Source organism: Eumetopias jubatus, unplaced genomic scaffold, assembly GCF_037043125.1.
Source record: "Eumetopias jubatus isolate StellerSeaLion01/CBP00866 unplaced genomic scaffold, mEumJub1_p1.0 scaffold_12, whole genome shotgun sequence".
In the NCBI taxonomy this organism is placed as follows: domain Eukaryota; kingdom Metazoa; phylum Chordata; class Mammalia; order Carnivora; family Otariidae; genus Eumetopias; species Eumetopias jubatus.
In genome coordinates, this window is record NW_028274818.1 from 86069665 (window position 1) to 86087886 (window position 18222).

An 18222-nucleotide genomic window follows, 5' to 3' on the forward strand; every position below is an offset into this window, starting at 1 on the left:
CCAGAAGCATCAGAAACTATTAAAATTAAGATAATTATTGATGGCTTTTAAAGATAAAACCAGTTTAAACATCTGTCCTTTTGGGTCAGGATAATTAAAGTCTGGGTTTTACACCCTTTTCTGTCTTTCTTGCAATAGAGTTATTTCTGAAAAATATAAATTCCCTATTAGTCATACCCTGTATTCCCACTGCCTCACTTTATGTCAGATTTATCTTCACTGTGTGACAGTTTTGTCTTTTTCCTCATCTCCCTCACCCTCGTCTGTTTCTGTTTCTTAGGGCTGAAAAGGGGGGGGGAAATTGTTACACATGAACAACCAGCCAGAAAAATATATCTCTTATTTATTTTAAGTAGGGCATCTGAAATTTGCAAAACAAGAGAAACTAAGTAAATAAAAATGTGATACTTAAAAGGTGAAATTCTCTCTACGTTCATTCTGATCCTGGGTTTCCTCCATTCTGATCCTGGGTTCCTCCGCTGCATGTTGTAAGAGATGAGACATTCTTCTCAGAAGGGAGTGTGTTAATGATGTGACTGATGTTGCTGTTTTGAGAATAAGGTGGTGAGGCCTGTCCGGCCCCAGGGAAGTATTCGGATAGCATGTGGAAGAAGGTCTCTGAAGGCATTACCACGCACTTGGGAAAGAATTGTTAAGTCTGCACATGTTCCTGTAAGTATAGCAAACCTGTACAGAGCAATGCACAAAAGTTGGGTGTTTTCAAGATAGATGCTTATGTGATCACCAGTTTGCAAACTGCTGCCTAAGCCACTTTTGAGACAGGTTGACCCTTGCACTTTTCAGCCTGGGCATAGTCTTCCAGCCAGAATGCGTCCGAGCTGGAGGAGGCTGTGGAGGAGGACGAGCTCTCATTGTCGTGCTTCGCCATTGTCCAGTATGGAGAAGGGGCTCTCACTTCCTTCTTGTAGTCTCTGTGAATCATCACGTCACAGTTAATGTCTTTCCCTACACTGATAGTACGGTTCTTCTTTTTATATCCATGCCACTCTCTAGAGATAGACATCGGTCTCGTTGCAGACTGAGGCCCAGTGGACCCTGGATATTTATAATACTTAAGTTTCTTATCTGAAACTACATCTTCGTTGTCATCACTGCTTGCCAAAGGGTCGTCTTTTGCCTGCTCAGTTTTCTTTGTTGGGCTGAAATGAAAAAAATAGTGGAAGAAATGGATTTTTAATTGTCTGAACATTCACTGTCCCCTAACAAGATGTCTTACAAGCCACTTTGGTTCGTAAAAGAAAGGATATGATTTTGCTTTGCACTTTGTGTGTTGCTGACGTTTTTCTCTTGAAAAGTACCTTTACGTTTGTTTCCATTCCTAAGTGTAAATCGAATTCTGCCTTAAATTATTTCACGTTGTTTTGTACTGACTTAAGCCAGGCTGCCGACCAGAATCTTAACAGGCCTTAAAGTGTAGGTTAATTTCCCTCCAGAATGACAGGTCAGCCTGGCCATGTCCTCCACAGAGCTCTGTTCTAATGGGTCACATGGGGTCAGCAATAACAGCAGTAACTGCGTATTACCGATTTCCAGCACATATGGAAACTAGTGGGCCTCTAAGATCTTCAGCACACTGGTCATTGGGAAATCTCTCAGTTTTTTTTTCTCCCGAGCATTATCATTTGCCTCGCTTTTGGGTTCAGAAACATGGATGTATACAATACCCTCTACGCCCAGATGTATCGCATTCAGTATTCTACTTCTCTATTGCTGGCCAAATGATTTTTTTTTTTTTTTTAATTTGACAGCACAAATGGGGAGCCGCAGGCAGAGGGAGAAGCAGGCTGCCTGCAGAGCAGGGAGCCCTATGTGGGGCTTGATCCCAGGACTCTGGGATCACGACCTGAGCCAAAGGCAGTCGCTTAACCAACTGAGCCACCCAGATGCCCCTCTGGCCAAATGCTTTTAAAGATTTTTTTGTAACTTGCCTCCACTATTGGCTCTCTTGAGAGCTTGTTTGGAGGTTCCAGCAGAGGGGCGCAGCTACTCCTACACCCTTGACCAGAGGACAGCTGTCTGTTTTGATCGAGCACACAGCTCCGGGAGCGATGAGGGAGGAAAGGGACGCCTCCCTGGCCAGCCTGATCACCCTCATATCCCCAACTACTGGGTTTCTTGATTGTTGAAACTTGGGCAGTGCTGGCCTGCTGGCAACTGCAGGCCTCTTCAGCTTTTCTAAAGCCTGCTATTCCTGCACCTGCTACTCTCCTGAACAAATGCTGTTCCCTGCTCCCCCTCATCCTGGTCTTTGTGATTGTGGACCTCTGGCACATGCGTCCTGCTACGGGGAAATAGGAATTCGTTCTCTTCCCTAGGACCTCCCCTCCCCCAACCTTTCAGACTTGCTTGTGTTATCACTAATATTCTTGCAGTTCTGACTGTTCTGTTTGTTTCCAAGAATTTGAACAGGTTTTCCTAAACTTTCTCTCTTCTGGTAATAAATAATTAGTAATTGAGTCATTTTCACTGAGAACCACTAGTCTTATTAAGTGTGGATTTTCCGGGGCGCCTGGGTGGCTCAGATGGTTGAGCGTCTGCCTTCGGCTCGGGTCGTGGTCCCAGAATCCTGGGATCGAGTCCCGCATTGGGCTCCTTGCTCAGCGGGGAGTCGGCTTCTCCCTCTCCCTCTGCCTGTCCTCCTGCTTGTTCTCTCTCTGTCTCTGTCGCAAATGAATAAATAAAAATCTTTAAAAAAAAAAAATAAATGTGGATTTTCCTTCACCCTTGATTTAGTGCTGTGCAAAGAGATTCAGAAGATCTCAGGATTAGAACACTTTGCCTTCAGACATGCCCAGGACTTCCTAAACAGCTCGTGAATGTTTGGGGTGGGGGGGAAATCCACGTTTTTTTTTCCAGACTGCAAAGAATATCCTTTGTAACTTGGTATTAGGTAACTTTAAAGAACAGGTAGTAGAGCCAGGTTCTTACTAGCTGAAGTACGATTATAAAGCCACAAGCCAGCAGAGGTGAGAGTTAGTTGGAAAGTTTTGGTACCACTGGGCCTGCCCAGAGTATTATATGGAATATTCTCCAGTGTGCACACAGTGCCATTTGCTCCTGAAAAAGGTCATACCAGCTTTCTAAGAAGCTTTTCTTTCCTTTTGTGCTCCTTCCCTGCCCCCTTCCACATAAATTACCAAAGTGCCTTAGATATAAGCATTTTGTTGAGCTAAGGAAGGGATTCAGAAAGTGCTTGCTATTGTTCCTAAGTCCGTGGGCTTTAGCCTCATATTTGAGTTGTGCTATTCTGTTTCACTGGTTTTTGCTTTTGAGTGGTCAGTCTGCCATTCTTAGATTTTCATATCCTGAATCTCAAACTCTGAACAGTTAAAATGCTTCGAAACATAATCATTCTGTAAACGAATGATTAGGGGAACCCAGGCTTGAGAGCTGCACTCCCCAGTACAGGGCCCTCCAGCTGTGCGTAGCTGCTGAATTTTAACTGATTAAACTTGACGAAAACTTGAAATTCCTCAGTTGCAATTCCTCACATTCCAGGTGCTTAATAGTGGCTACCACACGGGACAGCACAAATAGAGAACATTTACACCACCGCAGTAAGTTCTTTTTGAACATCGCTGCTCTAGAGACAGACCTAGTCGCACTTCGCCCTCTGACCTCTGGCAAGTTTACAGACACCTCTCTTGGCTTCCATTTTCCTATCTGTAATCAGGATAATAAAAAGCACTGGCCTGAGGATTAAGGGGTATAACGCTCGGCAAGCAGTGTCCACCGCATAGCAAGCAATGTTGTCGTGAATGATTTTTAACTACAGCATGATTGGTTTGGTTAGTGGGGAAAAACTTGTCCTCTCTCGTGCCTGATCTAAGGGGACAGACAGCTCTACCCAGCCCTAGTCCCACTGTCACCATGTGGGGATGCAGGCCCATCTTCTCATTTTTCAGGAGAAACCAGAGTTGCAGATCCTTTCCACGAAATCTTAGCTGTGTAAATTGGGCAACTAATTCAAATATTTTTCATTTAAAAAATTTTGAAATATTCAGAAAAATGCAAAAAAAAATAGGCAGGTTAATGGAAAAAAAACGTTATAAACACTTGGGTAGCCACACACCCTGGGGTCAAGAAATAAAGAGTACTGGCCCCTGGAAAAGCCCCTGTGTATCTTCCTTTCTCTCTACAGGTCATTGCCATTCTGACTTTTTTTTTTTTTAAGATTTTATTTATTTTTATTTATTAGAGAGCACAAGAGGGGGTAGGGTCAGAGGGAGAAGCAGACTCCTTGCTGAGCAGGGACCCTGATGTGCGACTTGATCTGCGCACTGCGATCATGACCTGAGCCAAAGGCAGTCGACTGGTTAACCACCTGAGCCACCCAGGTGCCCTATTCTGGCTTTTTAAAATGCTGTGGGAGGGGTGCCTGGTTGGCTCAGTTGTTGGGCGTCTGCCTTCGGCTCAGGTCATGACCTCGGGGTCCTGGGGATCGAGCCCCGCATCAGGCTCCCTGCTCAGCCGGGAGCCTGCTTCTCCTTCTCCCACTCCCCCTGCTTGTGTTCCCTCTCTCACTGTGTCTCTCTCTGTCAAATAAATAAAATCTTTAAATAAATAAAATGCTGTGGGAGACTAGCAAAGCACATCTGTTGGCCATATCAGTCCCTTGGACCACAAGTGGGAATATCTGAAGTAATGTCAATGCAATGTGGGCCCTGTTTTAGGCCTTGGTAAGTCCCCAGCCAGATTTCCTTGAGCCCATCCCAATACACAGCTGTAGCAACTCATGCTCGGAAATCCTGTTGAATTAATAAGGACCGCTCTTGCATAAGAGCACTGAACTCGGTCGCTGAAGGAAAAGGATCTCATGTTCTACGTGTTCTCATGCTCGACAGACCTTCCTCACGGGTGTGACCAGCAGGAGAGTCTCTGGTACTCCTGGGTTACAGATAACCAAACCCTCAGAGATTAAGTGATTTGCCTGAACCTTGAAGCTGGATTTTAATTTCCATTCACTCTGAATAAAGGAAACCACAGAAAAGTCCTGTGGTAGATTTAGCATAACAACAGAGACTTAGTCCTTACCTTCAGTTTGCATTCTCCCAGGGCAACAGAGTAAACAATGGATGATACAGATTACTTCGTTGAAATTAGGAGAAATGCTGTGAAGGAGATACACATGTTGCTTTGAAAGCATATGATGGGTGGACCAGACAGTGTTTTAATGCTTCCTAATTTAGGAAGGCCTCTTGGAAAAAGTTTGCGCCGTAAGCCTTCAAGGAGTAATGAGGGGGTCCTAAGCATGTTGCAGACAGAAGAGCACATGCAAAGGCCCCGAGGCAAAGAGAAACAAGGCAAAAAAGCTGAAAGCCAAAGTGGACTAGAGAGGGAAAGGGAGAGCAGTATGAGGTGAGGCTGCAGTGGGATACAGACACTAGCCACATGGGGTAGCATAGACCAGTATAAGGGTTTGGGCATTTGTCCTGAGAACAGAAGGTCTTAAAAGATTTTAAACAGGAACATGTCAAAGTCAGATTTGCATTGTAAAAGGATTGTTCTGTGTAGAGAATGAATAGGGGACAGGAGTAGATGGTAGAGACCAAACGGTGGCTCTGACTGGGGTGATGGTAGTGGCCAGGGAGAAAGGACAAATGTGAGAGACAGTTGGAAGGTAAAATGACAAGTCTTCGTGATTATTTTGGGCAGAAACAAGGGAGATGGAGAAATCTAGCACGACCCCTAAATTTCGGATTTCTTCAACTAAGCAAATGCTCACCCAGTTAAGATAGGGCCACTGGGAGATTAGCAGTGAGCTGGCTTTTGATTTTTTGCAATAAGGACTGTGAGGGGTTTGTGATACACCCAAATGGAGCTACCCAGTGGGAGATTGAAGATCATACAATTTGGAAAATCACTCATGTTTGGAGAGTGATAGAAACCACAGGCACCAGTGAGAGATGGCCCAGGAGACTGAGAAAAGGAAGCCAAAGATTCAGCCCCAGGGAACGCCAAGGCCGAAGCCTGGGGAAGATGATGTTTCAGGAGGAGTGAGGGTGGCAGGTGTAGGGCGTTGAATGCTGCCCAGAAGCCAAGCACAATGAAGACTTGAGTCTACCGGAGTCAGGAGCGGGAGGGCCCTGCCAAGAGGCCTCTCGGCCCGGTGAAGAAAGCCAGGCCTACACAGAGGTGGGAGGCAGAGCGCCTGGGAAATCATCTCCTGGGGAAGTGGCCCACATCTGCTACAGTTCTTTCTACCCATTTAGAGTCAAAGGGACAGGACCGGGGCGGGGGGCAGGCAGAGGGCAGTGGAGTCGAGGTGGGGTTTGGGAAGATGGCAGAGGCCTAAGGCTTACGTGTTGTTGAAAAGGATGCAGAGAGAAGCTGAGTGTGCAGGAGACAAATGAAGGGATGGGACTCACCGCACGTGTTTAAGGCTAACTCTGGACAAGGGGACACATGGCTGGTAGATCTGCAGGCAGAGCTCCCATTGGATGGTTCTCTTTGTTAGAGCTCCAGGTTCAAGGCTCTCGCCCTTCATCAATCTGCCTCACATTAGGTCCTGTAGACTGTACTTTTCCAGAAGGATTTAGAACCCACTAAATTATCGTGGTGGTTTCACCAATCCCTCCCACTCTGGTCCAACTGGTCATTCTCCCATGAAACCAAGACCCAGTTCTTCACAGACCCCGGGGTACTAGCATAACAAAAGATTTCCTAAAATCAACTACTTACCGTGTTACTGGGAATTTGGTCTCAGGGATTAAATCAGAGATTTCTTGCCATTCTTGGGGTATCGCAATAAAATCTCGGTAAATCTTGATTTGTAGCACTGTTCCTATGGTGATTTGTTGCAAAAGTTTTAAAAATTCTCGAAGAGTATATCCTAACACGTTGGCATGGCCAACGCTAATCAGAACATCACCTGAAGAGGGAAAAAATTATCAGTAAATTAAGATAATGGGTCAGTGGGCTCATATCACTTCTGGCTCTACTGAGGTGTTTCATTTTAAGGGTTCATATTGTTGGTCCATTTCAAACCCAAACGACGTTTCAGCCTTTATTTAATAAAAGCAGTCATCTCAGTGATGTGAGTGTCCTTTGCATAATGGAGAATGCATGCAAGGTGTTTCTTAGTAGCAGTGTAATGGTAGATACTATTTCATGTTTTTACTGCATTTCTTTAGTCCTTGGTGTGACAGAAGAAAAACCATTTATAATCTGAACCATCCTTTAAGATTCTAAAAATGTGTTTGTTTCAAGTAAAATGAATAGCTATTACTATTAAAAAACCACTTATACTAAGTGAATAAATGACCTAGTTTCTCTTGTACCTGCCTGGCAATTTCCAGTGCCCTCCACTGGTATTAACATCAAGACTTTGATTTTAATTTTATGCCTTGCACAGTATGAGTTGCGCAAATAATTCTGCATGAAAAACACTGGACATTTAGTATCCTTTAATTAAGCTTACGATGTCTATACAGAGAGTATGTTGGTTAAAGGGATTTGACAGCTAGGTTGCCTACTTTAGGGCATTGCTGGATGGGGAGGGAAGCGCAATGGTCAACCATGGAGCTTCTGATCCCCCAGCAAGTGGGAAGAAAACCACATCTTGACCGCAAGCCCCTGGACCCCCAAAGTGGATGTTACAAAGACCAATTACTCATTTGTGCATGGACGTGTAAAGGAGATCCAGCCATGGCGCACACCCACCTGGGTCACTAAACCCAGAGCAGGAGACGCAGAGGGGTGACAGGAGCACCCGGCTGCCAGGGGTAGTTCTATATGACCCTCCAATCCCTCATCGTTTTCCAAGTCTGGTTCTCCAGCCTTTCTGGCAATTCTGTCAGACTCAGTGTTCTAAGTTCAGTGCCTTAATAGAATGGTTTTCTATTGCTTGCAGTGAAGAATCCTGACTACCACAAGGACACGCAGCAAGAGAGGAAGGAATACAAAGAAATTACTTTTTAAGGGCTCACATTGGATAAAGTCTTAGCAGATCTTACTAGAACTAACAGCCTGCCAAATGGTAAGGGAGATTTTATAGCTAACACTGGATGAAGGGACTCCGGTGAAGTCCCAAAGGGTGTGTTCATCTCTCTGTGCTTGGGAAGCTAGGAGCCCCTCAATTACCCTCATTCCAAGACAGCTGAAGCCTAACCTCCAAGAAGAAAAGACTCAGGATGAAGTACCTTCCCTGATACTACACCCCTCTATGCTATAGTTGAGAATTCTGCTAAATCTCAAGGGAAGCCTCTGGGGAATGGCAAGGACAAACATCCATAGTGCTAGATCCTATCAGAAACTTAAGTTTCAAAGTAGTAAACAGAATGAATACTTAGAAGGGTGGAGAAGGTCTTAAAAAGTAGCTGAGAATAATTAAAACCAGCCAAGAATCTGCAGCTAACTTCAAAATGAAACAAGCTTTTCCCAGCTACCTGCAGAGCATGCGGTCTGAAATAGCTGTTCATCCTATGGAGGTTAATTACAACGACAAAAACAAACAAACAAATAAACAAACAACAACAAAAACCCCTCGCTGGATGAGCTTACATGCCTTATGTTAAAATGAGCGTTTATAGCTAAAAGCTATGGCTTGGCATTCTGCTTAATTACATTGTTAAAGGGTATTGGTTTTTTTTTTTTTAACAAGACGGCAGAAAACAGCTTAATAATTCCCTGACCATCCTGGCTATAAACCAAACCTGTCATTGTATGAATGTGATTACTCTAGTAATAGATACAAACATCGCCCTTCATAAAGAAATACCAAGCTGGTATTAATGAATACCAACCTCATTACACGTTTTTTTCTGTTTTAATGGGCTGTAGGAACCACATTATATAAACTTTGTCTCGATTACCTATATTAAATCAACTTTGCAGCAGCCAAGTCACTACTGAAAAATAGATTCTGTTTATTTTTCTCCATCTCTCCCGATGAGGCTGTGAGTTCCGTAAGCTCCATGTGGTTAGAGACCACATCTGTTTGGCTCACCTTTATACCCCCATGCCTAGCAGGATACCTGCACACAGTAGGCATTCAGGAAACGCTTAGGGAATGAATGTGGCCAGTCCATGACTTGTATTTGCCTTCAAAGCTATACTAATTTCTTAAGACTCTAGATATCAGAGTCTGTTTAAAGCCATACCGGCCAAAAGGAATTTAAAGTTTAGCCAGAATAAACTTAACAACTAAACTAGGAAATCAAGATGAAACCCTATTTTGAAACACCAGAAGAGAAAAATAGGAAGCATGTGGTTAAGAAATAATGGGGCTGGGAGATAATGGGGTCAAAGAAATAGGTTTGGGGGACTGTCAACATCTGAAATTCTCAATCATTGTCAAAAGCACTGAATTCCGGTCTCTGAAACCAAGACCCTGAAGGGAAGTGACTGACCTGTCATGAAGAGATCTGGGACTCTTTCCAGTCAAAGGTGTGGGCTTTTTCGGGGCCATGGGCCCCGTCCACCCACTTAGCTCTGTGTATTGGCCTAGTTCCTTCATCTCCCCAACCCTCCTATCTTGAAGTCCCAAAGGATGTGTTCATCTCTCTGTGCATGGGAAGCTAGGGGCCCCTCAATTACCCTGATTCCAAGACAGCTGAAGCCTAACCTCCAAGAAGAAAAGACTCAGGATGAAGTACCTTCCCTGATACTTGCGTTACCCACCTTCCAGGAGTGGTGCAAAGATTAAATGAGATCATAGACGTAGAAACTCCTTGCACGATGGCTGTGACAAATATTTATTATTCGCTTAATAAGCACAGACATAACAAATGCACGAACACTGTAGGTAAGTCCTGGATTTAAAAGATGAATTCAAGACTGCCTCTGACCTCAAGGAGCCCACTGACCATGAGGTCCTGCTTCCCGTGCATAAAAGCACACTCTGGTCACACTCCAACCAGTATCTGTCACCTGACCCCGGAGAGGCTAAGAAGAACATGCAGAAAAGCTCACGAGACCTGTCCTGGACTTTTTCTGGTCTGGAAGGTCCAGACCTCTCTTTCTGGTACTCTGTGCCACAGCACCAAGTAGTGACATTTGGAGATGTTTCGGATTTTAAGGGGAGGTAAACGTTCACAATGACAGCATTTATCTCTTTTCTTTAATCTGCTCCTTGTAACCCGAGCTGCACTTAGAATCAGTCACCTGAGGAGCTTTGAAACCATGAACTACCCGACCCCTGGCCCCAAATCAATTGAATCAGAACCTTTGGGGGGATGGGGCCTAGGCAGCTCAGTTTTATAAGCTCCCCAGGTGATTCTAATAGATAACGAGAGTTACAAACCAGTGGCTTAACCCACTGGGGCTCCTCTACCACAATCATTTTTTATTAAAAACAAAAAGAAAACCCAAGTCTGGAAACTCTAAGAACAGCCTAAGAGAAATGATTGCCAGTATTCCCACTGAACTGTCGTTTTCAAAGCACTTTCATAAACATGACCTCTCCGAATCCTAGCTGCCTCTGACGAAGGTGGTATTATCCCAAATCAGAGATGAGGGGACCTACACCTGGAAGGTCAGATGACTCTGCCCAAGGTCACAGAACTACAAAGTAGCAGAGCCTGGGCCAGAATTCAGGCCCGGCTAAAACCAGATGGCTCTTCCCTCTCACCACCCTTGTAGTCCATCGTGTCTCCCTGGCTCCCGAGCACAGCCCTAGAACCGGAGCAGACACTGGAAGACATGTCTTGAACTGGATGGAAAATTCATTCACCCCAAGACAAGAGAAGCAGGGCGGTGTTGATAAAGCCCTTGGGCTCGGAAGTCTAACAGAGAGGGTTCAAGCCCCTGATCCCTGGTAGGCAAGTTACTAAATATCTGATTCCTTCTCTGGAAGGTGATTTAATGCAGAATCGACCTCAGGGATTGTCAGGAGGGTGAAATGAGATCATGCATCTAAATGTTAATGATGATTCATACTGCCTACGCAAGAATAAGGGTTTATCCACCGAGAGCCATAAACTCTGGAGTGACACCGTGCCTGTGTGTGTATCCCATGTACCAGGTGGGGGTGAGCCTGGGCAAGGAACTCAAGCTCACCGAGCCTCAGTTTTGTCCCCTGTGAAAGGGGGATGACAACGGCTCCTACCTAGAGACTTATGATCAGAATTCAACGAATAAAAACGCACAACAGCGAGGGTTGGTAAAGTGATAGCAAGTGGCTGGCACACAGAAATTGGCTCTCAAGCAATGTCATCATCATTATTATGGTTACACTAAAACCTGCTAACTGGAGTCTCCCCAGAGGCATACAGGAGGAGGCAGGGGAAGACCACACTCACCTGGCTTGAGTTTTCCATCCCTGGCCGCAGCCCCCTTCCTGATGAGGTGGGTGATCTGGAGGTAGGGCCCATTCTGGATAACGATCAGGCCTAGGCCCAGGTTCCCCACAGTGAGTTTGGTCTGCTGAGTTTTGCTCAAGTTATGCACAGATGACTTGACGTTGAAGCCGATTTGTTTGTCTAATAAAAAGAGGGAGACATTTTTTCAGTCTGTCACCTAGACAGCAACATGGTAGTACCACTGGGGTCCTAAAGCCAGACCCCCAGGGCAGTTTCTTAACCTTTCTATTCCTCAGTTTCCCTCTCAGTAAAGTGGAGGACAGTAAGTGTCTAGCTTAGAGGCTTGTTAGGAGTGTAAACGAGACAGTTAAAGGGCTTTGCATAGGGCCTGGCACCTGCTGAGGGCTTAATTAATGTCAGTTATCATCTATCCGCTTTACAAATCTTTTCTGAGGCAGGCAGTGTGCTAGGAAATAACAGTTTCTTGCCCTTATGGATCTTCCAGTTTAGTGGAAGAAACAGATATCCATCGGTCGTGTAAATGTATGTTGAATAACAAACGATAACACATGCTATGAAGGAAGAGTACAGAGAGCTCTGAGGGGGACTGACAGGAGGCCAAGGTATCCCGTGGGGAAGGCGGTTCAGGCTTCATACAGGAGGTAACATTTGGATTGAGGTAAAAAGGACCAACAGGAAATATTTAGACCAAGGAGGGTGGGAAGGGGCAAAGCAGATCAAGGCTCTGAGACAGGAAAGAATGGAGAGGGGGCAGGCGGGAGGAGCAAAGGTAGAGCCTACCTGGGCTGCTTCACAGGCTAACCTCACTGCAAGAGCTGAGGAGCCATCAGAACAGGACACAGTAAGATGTGCGTTTTTCTTAAGACAAAACCAAACCATGGATTGTGAGGTCCAGAGTGGAAGTTGGAAATCAAAGTGTTACTGTAATCACCCAAGCATGCCATGGCAATGACAGTGGAGATAGCAGGAAAAGATCATTTGGCAGGAAAATCTGGGACAATGGGTGGTGGTGGAGGGGTGTCGAAATATGTTTTCTACAGAACTAACCCTCACAAGAAAGGTTTCAGACTGTGGGGTGATTTAGAACAAGTTATTCTCCCAAGAGGAAACTTCTGAGAAGACTCATTTTCAGTCCACAGGAAGCTTCTGGGGATATTCGTTTCAGCATACTTTTCCTTAAGGACAAGGGACAAAAGGCTACTTGATGAGGCTTTGCCAAACCCATGGGACTGTGGTGTTTTGAGGGCCCAGGAGTCCCCCACTGCTGAGGGAGGGGCTCCCCCAGTCCCTCCGCGGCGGCTGGCCAGGTTCCTGGCCCTTCCCTCTTTTAAGCAAGTGTTTTTGCTCATCTCCAACCTCACCTTCCCCAAAACCACAGATGCTCTCTAGAAAATGAACCCAGTATAAAGAAGGTACAACATTTGGAGATTGTTCAGGATTTTAGGAGCGATTTGGAGCAGGTCGACCCTCCTTCAGCCTCCAGTTCCCAGCATACAGAGAAGTGGCATCTTAGGCAGATTCTGAGTCCCAACCTCAGCTTGCAAATTACATGTGCTTAGGATAAAATAATCTATGCAGCCCAGTCTCCGAAGACAGCAGAAGGCAGACTCAAAAGACTCCACCCCTGATGATTCCACCTTCTCCATGGAAAGGCCAAAACTACGGGAGACAGATAGGGAGTGCCAAGCCCCCGAGTGCGGGCTGGCGGCAAAGGGGCAGCGCAAAGCCATGCGCTTTGGGGGGGAGGGGGGGTGTTTGAACTTCTCCACATCTTGATGGTGGTGGTTAAACCTGGGTCATCGTTTGTCAAAACTCAGAGCTATACACTAACAATGGGGGGCTCTTATTGTATGTATAGTTTAGTAAACAAATGATGGGGAGAGGCTACCTCCCAGACCAAGAATCCGACGTTCTCGTCTTACAGGGGAGGCAAAGTGATGAAGGCTTTGTCCCCAGGGCGTCGCCCTCTCCCCACTCCCCAGTTACCTTTTTTGCTTTTTAGGACGGCCTTCTTCATGGCCCCAGGAGGGCAAGCCGCTCAGAGGGCCTCCCAGAGCCGAAGCTGGAGTGGGTCCAATTCCCAACTGTTTCGAAACCGCGAGGAACCGGCGCACTGCGGGGCAGAAGGCGGGCGACGGGGCGGACCCCCGGGCCGCGGGGAGACCTCGGGCGCTGCTCCCCGGGATGGCCGCCAGGGGGCAGAAGTTAGACAGCCGTGGCGGTTGCAAGGCCTCCGTGGACCACGAAAGTGGAGTGAGTGGAAATTTGGGGGGAGAAAAACAAAGCTGTGCGGGGGGGGGGCGTAGCACAATGCCTGGCTCACAGTGGGTTCATCATCCATTCTTGGAAAACAACTGAAGTGGGGAGGATGGAAGAAACACAGAGGAGGGTGTGGCAAAGACATGAATCGGTCTGCAGAGGCAGATGGCAACTCGAAGACCGTAGAAGAGCACAGAAGCCCCTTGCTTCTCTCCCAGTAATGGTATTTTTAAATATTGTTGCATCAACAGCCACAACTGTTTTGGAACTGCACTGTTTTCATGGATGTTTTGAATGAGGAAAGGCCAAGGGTGGCTCGAAAAAAATGAGTCACGATTAGGAGAGGAATTAATTCTTCCTTCTTTTTTCCAAAATAATCTTTCCTCCCCCACACACATTCACTCATAGGACAAATATTTACTGGAAGCCCGCTCTGTGGTTTGTACTGAGGCTGGGGACACAACAGTAGGCAAGACAAACAAGGGTCCTATCCTTTTGGAACTCAGATTTAAAAAGCAGATGAAGTGGACAATTTTAGGAAACTATAAATTAGCAAAAATATATTCTAGAAGAAATAGAAAACAATGTGATGAGGTAGGAACTGTTGTCATCCCAACTCTGATGACACTCAGAGGGTTAAGCATCTTGCACCCATGCTTTCAACAAATAGTTATCAGGCACTGTGCAGAGATTTCCACAGTCAACCTGGACAGGTTCTGGTTTAGTCGGCCATTTCTGTGGCTCTACGTAGACAATACACCAGGGTAGATTTTCGTTGGATAAATCCTGTCTGCAGAAACTGAGACAAAGGGAAATGAACAGAGCCGTCCATTTTGGTGCTCTCCACCTCAAGGAGTCTCCAGCCGGTGGCTTCTCATGATCAATCACCAGTTTCCTCCTCCAAACTGTCTGGCAAGGTGTCTGTCCAGACACCAAATTAATTCCTTCATAAAATGCATCCTTTTCCTCCGTGTTCCTATGAGTAGGGGGAGTGGTGAGAGTTTGTGGGGCTCAAGCACATCAGCATCGGAGGTTTGGTAAGGGGAGCATATCAGCCCCTGTCTGCCTTCCCTCCATCCCAGGCTAGAAACTCTCTTTAGGGCAGGTGTCAGGATCACACCGATGGGTGGAACTGCGGGTTACAAATGGTCATAGCTGCAGTCCTGTGCTTCCCAGACTCCCCTTCAGGACTGAAGGCTTTCTTTCTGCCCCTCTACCCCACCCCTGCTTCTGGCTGCGCTCCTTGCCCAAGATCACACCTTCCCAGGGCAGCTAGCATCCAGTGACCAGTCACCGTCGGGTAAAAACCAGGCTCCCTCAGTCCTGCCCAAGCAACTCTGGAGGGCAATCCCAGCTCCAGAGCTCCTATGGGGTCCCCTGAGGTCCTTCTGTGGCTTTGCTGCCACCTGAGTTCTCCCTTTGCCAGGTGCTGCTTCCCCTTTCTCCCCTCACAGGTGTGGGTGGCAAGGGCACGCCCCAGGAAACTCCCTGAAAGTCAACAGTGTTTCCTAGAGAACACACCCACCCTGCCGCAGCTAGTGCCAGGGATGGTCTCAAAGAGTAGATGCTCAGATGGGATTTGGGAGCTGGATGACCCTGCTGTCCATGTAATAATGAGGGTTCCATCCCCAGTAGAGGAAGGGTGTGTATAGCCTGAGGCACAGGGAAACACTAAGCCTGTTCAATTTTTCACCATAGTAAAATGGAATGGTTTGGCACCCACATGATCTGCCTTCCATATCTCTTAGTACTCCTTTGCTTTATTTTGACAGTAAATGGACAAAGTAGGCACAGCCTGAGAAATACATAGCAACCAGTGGCTCAGACTCCTTAGCGATGGAGGGTTGAGCCACCTCACCATATAAGCCACCTAGCCCACAGCGGTACTAGCAGAAGGTGAGAGGAATCTAGGATGGCAGAAGAGGAGGGAAGTGTTTAGTGTGTTAGTTATGCCTTGAGATGAGCTACAGCAACGGTGGGAGCTGTGATTTGTCCCGCTAACCTTCCTCTTAAAAGATTCCCACAGAAATACATCCCCACCAGGGTCCTGCTCTCAGAACTGAAAAGAAGCAGGTGGATCTGCATAGCACAGTGGGTGCACCGTGGCAAATGTTGCCTTGGGCTTCCTGGTCCCCTTGAAGACTGAAGGACCTAGTCCCCAGCTACTGGGAAGGTGGGAGGTTGACAGATCTCAGCTGTCAGCCCTCTCAAGGAATTGTCCTTGGCTGAAGAGCAGACTCACCCAAGGTCATGCCCCATTCCTGGGGTAGCTAGCATCTGATGACTAGTCCATGCAGGGATACAAAGGCTTGGCCCCTTTTCCCCAACTCCGAACAGCCATCCCAGCTTCAGAGTTCCCCACGGGGTCTGCCAAAGCCTCCAATGACTGCACCACTGCAAACTGCTCCCTCGGCCTTCCCTGCTGCCTCCCCTCCCCTCCCCTGCTCCTGAGCGGCACTCCCTCATAAACTCCCTGCTCACTAATCGCTAATTGCTAATCTCTTGTCTCTGAGTCAGCTCCAGTGGAACCCAATCCGTGAGAGGAAAGGAGATTTGAGCCCAGGGCACAAACTGTTAAACTCTGGATTTAGCTCTTTTGTTTTATCTAATCCCGGAAATCCCATGTGCATATGTATGGTGCATCCACCACACTCCTAACCCGTGTGGTGAACTTGACCCTCCCCTCCCCTGGGGAGGCAGTGTGTTCTTTATCCTGTCAGGCCAAAGATACTCCTTAAAGAGAAGAGTGATTGCACAGTCCCCTCCACAGCTTTTACCAAGGTCCCATCTGGATTCAGCCTCTGCTGGGCCAAGGCCTACCATCCATCACAATAAAGCACACCATGTTCACAGCCCCTTAACAGCCACCGAATGCCTATTTATGACTCCAGGCTGCCACCATAGATCCCTCCTGGGGGCCTTCTGGGTCCCCAAGGATTTTCTGCCTTAAGGATCCTTGTGGCTCATCTCTCTCCGAATAGAAAAGTCCCAGCTGCTTTGCTTATTAGGGGTGAGTCAGGGGATGGGGAGGTTCTATCACTGAGGCAGAGTGCACGACTCTGGGAGTCTATTAAGTAAGAGGAGGGAAAGAGGCCTAGGGAGGTGACAGGACTTTACCAAGTTCAAGGCAGTAGAAGGGGTGGGACTGCAATACAGGTCTGTATCCTTTCTGTTCCATCACACCACCTCTCCTAACCCCTAGGGTTTGCATCTACTAAAATCTAGACTGGGATATAGAGAAGGGGACTGATCTGTCCTGTAGATCTCTGAGAGGCTTGGGACTTTGAAACACCAGACACATTAGAAGTCAAGAATGAGATGTGGGGCTAAAAACAGGATTAATGAAAAATCTGTAAACAGAATATTTGGTCCCTGTCCACCCCTCCCACCCCCATCCTGGTTGGTAAGAAGGAATGGGATAGGTGATTATTGTCTAAGACCTGTAGCCATTAACCTGGTAAAAAAAAAAAAAAATTCTTAATTTTTTTTCAACTTCGCACTATTTTTTTTCCTTTAAAGTATAGTTGACATATATTAGTTTCGTGTGTACAACAGAGTGATTTGACATTCGTATACATGATGAAATGATCACCACGATAAGTCCAGTTACCATCATACTGCTTGTTTTTATCCCTTAATCTTAGATCCAGAAACTTTTGTGGAGGGGCAGAGATAGGAAGGACTGGGAAGTGCTGCCCAGGTAGAAGGAGAAATTTATACTTGATTGATTGATTGATTGATTGATTGATTGATTTTTAGAGGGTTTGGAGGGGCAGAGGGAGAAGGAGAGAATCTTAAGCAGGCTCCATGCCCAGCTCAGACCCCATGTGGGGCTCAATCTCACGACCCTGAGATCATGACCTGAGCCGAAATCAAGAGTTAGACATTTAACCGACTAAGCCACCCAGGAGCCCCATATACTTGTATTTTTTTAACACCATAATCAAGTGATCATCATTCCACTCATTTGGGGTCAGAATAGGCAAAACTGTTCCAACATTTCACCTCAGGATTCTCATCAACTGCCTCATAGGCAACATCAGTAGACATTGTTTGAGAATTCAGAACTACGTAGTTGGAGTTTTTTGTATTACTGGGCAACAGAAACTCTGGACAAAAAGCCAAGAATATGATTCCATCAAACTTCTCCAGTACTTAAAAAAAAAAAAAAAGTGAAGCCCTCCTGCAGTAATGTGATATGCATATCTGAAAAAAAAAAAAGTGAAGCCCTCCTGCAGTAATGTGATATGCATATCTGAATCCCTGGAATATATCTATCAGCTTCTGCCAATTTTTGTGGCAGAAGAAAACTAAATGATATCATATTTTTTTAAAAATATCCTTCCCCCCAGGAGACCAGTGTTCGGACAGGAAAGTCTATACACTAGCAATCAAATCCCTCCTTACCCAATCTATGTGGTGACACTGATAACTCTGTGAGTTTCTTCAAGGCTGTTGGGTTTAGTGGAATTTGAAACTTGCTGAGTTTTGTGAACATGTAGGCATTCCAAAAATAGAGACAGATATCACTCTTCCAGGTCTTTCTAGAGATGACCTATGTGGAATTTAAGGAGAAAATGAATGTCCCATCTCCTGTTTGCTGCATGGGGGGACTATCCAGGAAAGAGCTGGATCCAAAGTTAGGGTTAATGGTGATTTGGTCCGAGTCATGAAAGAAAAA

At 46.2% G+C, this 18222-nt stretch overlaps 1 protein-coding gene across 1 annotated transcript; it reads right to left on the reverse strand.

Annotated features, from left to right (window-relative positions):
- Window positions 1-751: 751 nt before the first annotated feature.
- PDZD9 (PDZ domain containing 9) lies at window positions 752-13299 on the reverse strand. The gene is made up of 4 exons (XM_028090412.2): window positions 13269-13299; window positions 11262-11441; window positions 6703-6892; window positions 752-1160 (listed from the first exon to the last, which is right to left on the reverse strand). The coding sequence occupies exons 1-4, from the start codon at window positions 13297-13299 to the stop codon at window positions 764-766; spliced, it is 798 nt and encodes a 265-aa protein (XP_027946213.1). The 3' UTR covers window positions 752-763.
- Window positions 13300-18222: the final 4923 nt, after the last annotated feature.

Bases quoted from the DNA above. Each gene is read 5' to 3' on its own strand.
- PDZD9 (XM_028090412.2), bottom strand. From the start codon at position 13,299: ATGAAGAAGGCCGTCCTAAAAAGCAAAAAAG. The intron at 11,442-13,268 runs GTAACTGGGGAG...TCTTTTTATTAG, and splicing joins CGTCCTAAAAAGCAAAAAAG to ACAAACAAATCGGCTTCAAC. The intron at 6,893-11,261 runs GTGAGTGTGGTC...TTCCCTCTTCAG, and splicing joins GGATGGAAAACTCAAGCCAG to GTGATGTTCTGATTAGCGTT.